This window comes from Nelusetta ayraudi, unplaced genomic scaffold (genome assembly GCF_046127955.1).
Source record: "Nelusetta ayraudi isolate G7.1 ecotype Tasmania unplaced genomic scaffold, CSIRO-AGI_Nayr_v1 ptg000023l, whole genome shotgun sequence".
Classification (NCBI taxonomy): Eukaryota; Metazoa; Chordata; class Actinopteri; order Tetraodontiformes; family Monacanthidae; genus Nelusetta; species Nelusetta ayraudi.
Window position 1 is genome coordinate 259,259 of NW_027466073.1, and position 8,242 is coordinate 267,500.

At 42.7% G+C, this 8,242-nt stretch overlaps 1 protein-coding gene across 2 annotated transcripts in view; it reads right to left on the minus strand.

Moving 5' to 3' along the window:
- Positions 1 to 2,324: 2,324 nt before the first annotated feature.
- cep89 (centrosomal protein 89) overlaps positions 2,325 to 8,242 on the minus strand; it is a 33,662-nt gene continuing 27,744 nt past the window's right edge. The window contains exon 18 of one of the 2 annotated variants that reach the window (XM_076028405.1): positions 2,325 to 3,061. In XM_076028405.1, coding sequence (XP_075884520.1) covers positions 2,785 to 3,061 — 277 coding nt within the window. In that variant the 3' untranslated portion in view covers positions 2,325 to 2,784. The remainder of the gene's footprint in view (positions 3,062 to 8,242) is intronic. The other variant, XM_076028406.1, reaches the window with a different exon arrangement.

Consider the following 8,242-nt stretch of genomic DNA (forward strand, 5'->3'; position numbering starts at 1 on the left):
AAGAGGATAACACGTGAACTGGGTTTACATTGAACCTAACATTCCAATCAGAATCAGGTTAGAAGCCCAAGCCCAAAAGAAAAAAAAAAAGAAAAAACACTCCACAATGGAGTAAACACTCGTTACCTGAATGAATTACATTTGGTTTCACAGGGTCAGAATTTTCCCTTTCCCAAACCAAAGTAAAAGTTTTTAACACGTAAACGGTAATGTGGAAAGTTATCACGCTTGCCTTCTTTCTGCGCATGCTCACACAACTGGTCTGCGGCAGAGAGTTTGTTTTTAATACAAACTGTTGAATGACTACAGATCGTCGTACATTTCGACAGTAGAAAACCAGGAAATGGTGAAAATATTTGGCTAAGCCGGGATGGACTGAAAGGTCAAAGACATAAGGAGCCTTTGGAGAACTCTGAAGATTGTACCTGGCTATGTCAATATCGTCATCAGTCATCATCAAACTAATACACATATACATAAGACAGTCAATGCCACTGTTACTTACTTTGGGCTGTTCAGATAAGAGTCTGCTCAATCCATGCTCCATGCTGAATAATAATTTTTAAAAAATAACACAGGGTAACTTCAACTCAATATTATTTTAACTAAGTCACATCCCCCTTTTTGACGTAAATTTAAAGGGAGCGGCTTCAGTTGCCCACAGGCTCATTTTTTTTTTTTAATGTAATAATGACCAAATATTTAATTTGGAAGAAAACACTTACTTATGGAAAAAACTCAACTTGTCTGAAACTCATTTGAATTACAAAGATAGCAGCAGGTCAAAAGAATAATTGAGTCCCAGGAAGAAAATTGAGCACCCTTGAATGGTGTAACAGAGGATGAACGCATTGAATGTCTTGGTGTAAAGGACACATTTACATTTCCTGAGGTCAGTATTTTAGTGGAGTGGACTGGAGTATCCTACCACACTGAAGGTTCATGTAAATTTAGTTTAGATTGGATTAGATTCAACTTTATTGTCACTGCACGTCACAAGTGCAGAGCAACGAAATGCAGCAGGCAACCAAAAGTGCTTAGCAATGCATTAGATAGAAATGCACAGTATATACAGTTCATACATAAACTTTGATTTGTACAGCGCTAAATCACAACCAAAGGTGTCCCAAAGCGCTTTGTGCAATCAGAAGAAAACCAACTGAGCCCTCCAGAACAAGCAAGGCATGACAGTGAGTGGTCAGGAAAAACTCCCTGTGGGAAGAAACCTAGAGCAGATCCAGACTCCAGAGGGCGCTCATCTGCTTTGACCTGTTGGGGTGAAAAGGAAATACAAAAAAAAGGGGGAGAGAGAGAGGGAGAGAGAGAGAGTAATAGAAGACTCCTCTGAGGAGAGTTCTGCTTCGTGACATCAACGCTGCTGCTACCTTGTCCGTGTTATGCGCATCTGCTGTTCGAAAACGGGTTTTACTGAAATGTCTTAATCCATGCAGAAATATGTTGTACTTACCCATGACGGTGTATCCGGTGCTATGTTGACTTTGCGTCATGGAAATCACTCAATCAACTCTTTGCTGCACATGGATACTATTCAGCTATTACCAAACAGTAGAACAAATTTGTTAAAACAGCTGATGCAGCGCATAATAATAATAATGATAATAATAATAATAATAATAATAATACATTTTATTTACATAGGGCTTTTCAGAAAACTCAATGACACTTTACAAGGGCATTAAAATAATAAAATCAGTACAAACAATAAGAACTACATATAAATCAGCATGTAGATATCTATACATTTTCTATATGAGCGATATAAAAATATGTTGCAGAAGGGGAAAATAATAAATAAGTCGTTTTGGACAGCCTATAGTGCAAATGTTCAAACAAATGTTCATTTCAAACAACGGTATCCAGTTGTTAGTTTAGATGTTCGTGAACGAGGTTAATGGAGGTTAACGGACCAACTCTGTGTGCGTCCTCACCAACCACCAACAAAGCTGCAAATCATCGTTTGTTTGCTGACTTGCCCAGTATTGACCAAGTGTCTGACTCAGTGAGTCAGGCGGGTCGCTGTGTGTTCATTTTTAGGGACGCTACATCCCTTCTTGTGTTGCAAACTAACCTTGTGGGGTAGGAGGTTGATTATTCAGCATGACTCTGGGTATACTGTGGTCAACTGTGGTAAAAATATATTTAAAAAAAATAATTGTTCTGGTTGTCTTCATAACAAAACAGCAACAAAAACACTGGAATAATTGGAATGAATTGTCGATGAAAGTTGAAGGGAAAATTCTAAACAATAGGTCAGTCTCAGAGGCCTGGGTTAGTACAGAATGTAGACAATGAGACGAGACTCATTAGGAAAAGAAAGTGGGATTTAATATTTACAATGACACAAACCGTTAATCAGAACCAGCTGTTTTAAGTTTTCCTCCATTTCTTTACAAGGATTTCCAAAATAGAGCCAAGCAACTATGAATGATTTCAAACAGATGCATGGGAACCTCATGCTCCTATGGTAGTGACTACAGCATTACTATATTTGACCAGCAGAGTGCAACATCAGCTACATTTTTGGAGCAGAACGTAACCTCGAGGAAACATTGTGAAAATCTTAAAAAATTTTGTCTTCCTAGTTGTAAAATTTGCCACAAAATACTATAAAATATAAAAACTGCCGTTATACGTCATATTATTTTACTGAGAACTGAGTAGTTTATCTGGTTAGTTTCTCTTGCAGAAGGGAAAAAAGTGAAATAAATGGGTCCCTTATGATTTGATTATCAGGGAGATTTATGAAGAATCATTCTGAGAGTTTCAGCAGTAGAAATCAAGTCCATTCTTTTGCTTCTCATCCAAGGGAGCGTCCATTTTAAACAGGGCCTCCGTTTGAAACACAGGCTTTGGATGGGACGTGAAGGTGAGAGAACTGGCGAGATGCTGCCGATGTCTGCTGGATGTCAACGCCTCATCAGCAGGAGACTGGTGACTGTCGAGGCCGCCGCTCAGCTTTGAGTGGAGGAAGCAGTCTTTGATCTGCTGGTTCTCCCTGGTTGCTGCCTGCCACACCACCTCCAGCTCCATCTCTACGTCCCTAAAGACAAAGAAGGAAGTCCTATTAGTCAGGTGCAAGCCAGTATTTACAATGTACAATGATTGCTATGTGAATGAACGAATGAATGAATGAAGGCTTCGTTTCACGTGAGTAAAAAGAACAAACAAATATGAAGAATAAAAACAAAAGATAAAATGAAAACAAATCAGTCAAGAACAAACAGAAATAATATCAACATAACATCTTAGAAAAGCAGTAGGAAGAAGCACCTGCTTATTTAATCCTACCCCTAGTCCACTTAGCGATTATCGTTTATTTCGTGATGTGAAGCCGACTGCAAACTCGAAAGCATACAAAGACTAGGAGGGAAAAAAACAACGGTATAATGTTTAGCAGTGCAAATACACCTAAGGCCAATGCACGTGAGAGGCTGACGGTGAATATGACGGGCAACCTCGCTGTGGTCACGCAACTCTGTCGCACGTCACCGTGACTGCAGTGAAGTATCAGGCCGACCACAGGAAACGTCTTTTGCTGTGTTATCCCACAGCCGACAGCCTGAGACGTGTTCAGCTGCCACTAAAGACTGGCTCATCCACCGCGCCCCGTGGCCATGACCCTGCGTCTGAGTGCCGGCTGGCTTTTCTGTTCTACGCTTGCCATTCATGACATCCTGCAGACACATCGGCCACAGTCACCAACGCAGATCTGCTTCCAATCCCTGTCCATCAGTTCTCAAAGAACGCTTGCTCAGTAATTCCCCTTCGCGGTTAATGCTGCACAGCGGGGGAAACAATGACATGTATCATCTCCCACTAAGAAGACTGAAGTGGAGAATTCCACGGCACAAAACTACTACAACGTCATAACAGCCACTTTATTGTATTGTATTTTATTCTACTGTATTGTATTGAGAGCATGGCTGGATGGCTTGCTGCAGTCATGAAGGCATCTCCCCCTTGTGGTCAAAAAAACCCCATAAGAAACCAAAGTCAATGACTATGAACCCGGCTACCTGGAATGTCCTGAACGGACAGACTGCTCTCATTGCACATGAACTCAACTCATAACACTGAGACCGCAGCGCTCAGCTAGACCTGGTTCTCTGTTGAGGACTCGCTTGCACCAGTCGGGAAGAAGAAGGCAACACCTTCTTCTAGAAGGGTCTCCCAGAAGGCGAGAAGGCCAGTCCACAGCAGTCAAACTGCTGAACAACATCCCAGAGGCTCCTCAAAGCTTCAGCGAACGGCTAATGACCTGGCGTATTCCCTTGGCGAAAGGCCAGGGGGCTACGCACATTACATTACAAGAAACACATCACATCACCAGTGCGCCCCAGGTCCATGCACTGGCATAAAGGACATGGCCACGTGCGGGGCCGAATGTTGGACGTGCCACCGGTTGATCAGATCCGCAATAAAGCTGAAAACAATGACCGCCATACATAAAACAGCAGCGCAATAAGCGTCTGAATTGTAGGGCCCTGGGACAGCGTACGTCTCTTATTATCGTAGCAAGCTGGCTACTCAGTACAATATCTATCAGCCGTCCACCTCTGTGTGACACCGAGACTCACAGCAAGCACGGCTTTCTCCCTGGTATTAGTACACGAAGTCAGCATCCAAGTAACATTTTCATTTGGGCTCTCCTGAGACTACTGGTTAGCCTCGGCTATCACATTTTATTTACTTTGAATAAAATTGCTAGTAAATGTGCTGTGTATGTTTGAGATTTGTTTTCACGATCCGCTGACACCGGCACAGGCGGCTGCAGCTGCTCGCTAAGGAAACCGAGAGCGCTTTGGAGAGGGAGACAACAGCGCTACGTCTACAACAAAGCCGTGTCTTCAGTCCTACACTTTGTGCCGTCACCGTCGCAGACAGGCCCGCGGGCTACTCGTGTGGTCCTTGGGCGAGCACCACGTCGGTGCCGGCCCAAGGGCGACGCCCTCCACGTGCCGTTCCTACGCCACTGACACAGGCGGCCAAATGCTCACATAACCTTCAAAGTAGTAACGAGGAACGACAGCAGAATACGGATACTGAATATATAAACACAACCGGGAACACGTCTACATTGACTGGTTAGTATGCCGCTTGTATGCATATATAAAGTGCAGCGAAAGAGGATGACCTTTTCAGGTAACAGTGACGGTAAATTTAGGAGCTGGCCATGATTACTAGCTATCCATTTAGTGTGTTATGTTGTTTCTTTAGTTATTGAGTTTGGGTGTCTAGTATCACTGTCTCAGCATTTATGTCCAGCGTCTTCTCCACGTTTGCATATTATCTTGGGAAAAGTTATTGTAAACAACAGATGTAACAGATGTAATCAAATTGCTAAGTAAGTCTCTTTCCCTCCCCCGACCCATCCCTCTGTGTATATGAAAAATGATCCTGATGGATCCTGATGGACCGTCACCACAGACAGACCTCCCTTCTAATTACCTCCATCCTGTAATGCATGTATGGTGGTTACCCATGGCAACCATAATGATCATCGTTTGCTGAAGCACTCACAAAGGTTTATTTCCAGGAAATACACAGAAAATCCAACGCGTGTGTGTGTGTGTGTGTGTGTGTGTGTGTGTGTGTGTGCGTGCCTGCGTCTGTCAGACGATCCTCAGAGCCATGGTATGAATTGAGTTTAGCTCAGGGTTCGGGTGAGATAATCCACTCTTATACATTTTCATTCCCAGCGAAGCATCATAGAGATGCAGCACTAGCCTCAGATTATTTGCTGCATCACTTTTCCACTGGGCTGAGAGATGCAGTAAATCCAATTTCTTCTATTTCTTTCCAAGCAGCAGCAATGACAGCCATACAACACTGGCTGTCGATAATCTCTTCAACAGCGTCCAATCCTCATGCTCAGATTTCAGACACTAATATGGTCAAGTACAGCTGACTTCCGGCAACACCTGTTTTTCATTTACACACACACACACACACACATTCCTCTAGCACAGTATTTACTTTGTAGGGCATCTCTAAGCGGATTTTAGGTCAATGTCTGGATGAGTCTTGGAGTTACTTGCCTTTGTTCATTTTTGGGTTTTTTTTTTTCAATTCGACACAAAGAATCTTCAGAATGTTATGCTTGCTTGTTTGAAAAGACGTGGAAGCTGGATTAATTCTCTGTATAACACATTCAAACATGGCTTTGGATGCACATCCCAGAATCGAAAGTTGTGCCCATGCAATGTAATACTTTGACAAAAAAGACCTTTTTATTCATTCATGTTACAAAAGAATCAAAAAGGAACTCAAATACAAAACAGTAACATTGGCATTTTGTTTAGTTTTTTTACTGCACTTATCATATGTATGATTTTCTAACTTTAATTATTTTTTGAATCTTTTTTTTTTGAAGCACTGCGCCTGTATTTAGGACCTACTCACAACTTTGTTGCATACAGTATGTAATAAAGATTCAATAACTCGATCAAATATGTCAGCAACCTGCACGGTTTTCAGCAGGAGAAAACCAGAGAGCCGTGAAAAACAACCACCACAGCCCCTATCATGTCTGATGTTAATCTGCTGTTAGTCACAATTGGGAACTAATAACTAAACGAATGTCTGAAGACTAAATCCCCTCCAGAGCTCCTGGAAATCTCAGGCACGACCGCTACTCTGGGAGCTACACAGAACCCAGCAGGCACTCCATCAACATCTCTGCAGCCGCCGCATGAGCAGAATACAAAGCAGTGGATGAGAGGGAGAAGAGAAAGAGGCAGGAACAGGACTTTACACTGCATGTGGAGGTGTGAAGTTTGACTTTAGCAGAGTGCTACTTGACTTCTGCCACTTGACTACTGCTCTACCAAAGGCCCCGGCGGGTTTTCTCTGAATCACAGCAGGACATTGAGGAGGCTTGTACCCTGTCTTACTCATTATTCAGATGTCAGCCAGTGTTTTGTTCTCTGAGGTTGAAGGTTTGAGAGATTGTGACACGGTTATGCCGGGTGGTGTGGGCGAGAGTCATTAAGAGCTTTCGCGGGAGGGCAGGACAAGAGCTTCTAACAATATGATTAGCTCGCCTTCATTTGATAGCAGCAGGCAGCGGGCCCAGAGGCCGAGCTAAAAAAAGACATTCTAACAAGAGGATGTAGAGGACAGAGGCGGATCGTTTCAGGAGCAGCAAAGAATCGGGCTGCTTTTTCTCAAGAGGCAAACTGGAGCGGGGAGAAAATCCTCTCATAGTTTGTTTCAGTAATGGGTCACAATTAGTTCCAATGATGTTAATTCAACGTTAATTTGTCCTAAACTACAGGAGTGTTAATTACACATGAGCACGTGCAGAGGCAATAGACTTGAAATTTGACTGGAAGTATTTGGCGGTGAGTTCAATACTTGACTTAGCGTGTTTGGGTAGAAGTATTTGACTTATGTACATCTGACATATTGGCACTCCCAATGATTATCACAAAGAGAGAGCACGACATGGCCGTCGCATCGCGATGCATTTCAATTCTGGAAATCCACTCATCAACTCCTTCTATCTTGGCGAGCTCCAATGGAAAGTGCCTTCAGTCAGCATCCTACTTTCAGTTGCGATCAAAGTGGGAAGAGGGAGCGACAAGTTAACAGAAGAAGAAAAACAACAATACAGTAAGAGACTTGGATTAGCCGCACTAAAAGACTTAGGCTGAATTTTCACCAAATCGGGGACTCTGTTGAAAACTGTGGAAACTGTTCAGTCGTGTTGTCCAAACACAGCTGGCTATCAGATTCCCAAGGCAGGTAACTGGCAGGGATCAAAAAGTTAATCTGAGCTGAACTTGTGGCACTGGCAACAAAGGGGCGACAGCCTGGTGTGCTGCAATTTATCCCAGGGTAGTTTTCTTGGTTTGGTTTGGTTGGTTGGTGGCCTGATCTCTTTATTTAAGTCTCAGACACCATGATTGGTGGACACACAGCTCTCATGGGCTTAGTAGACCACTGATTAATACATTTAGCAAATAATATCCCCACACTCATATCCATGGTAGCCACGAGACATACCACAGAACAAGGCAAAAATATAGCAAAAGCTATAAAAAAATAGGGACACGTACAAATAAAAACATTTTGTCATATAGGATACAATGTACTATAACATCATATTCAAAAACAACCTGCACAGAATCTCCCTCCTCCTCGGGATTTAATAATAATAGTAGTAATGCGTATGGAATGAAAATGATGCCAGCACATCAATCTGGAAAATGAAGCTCGA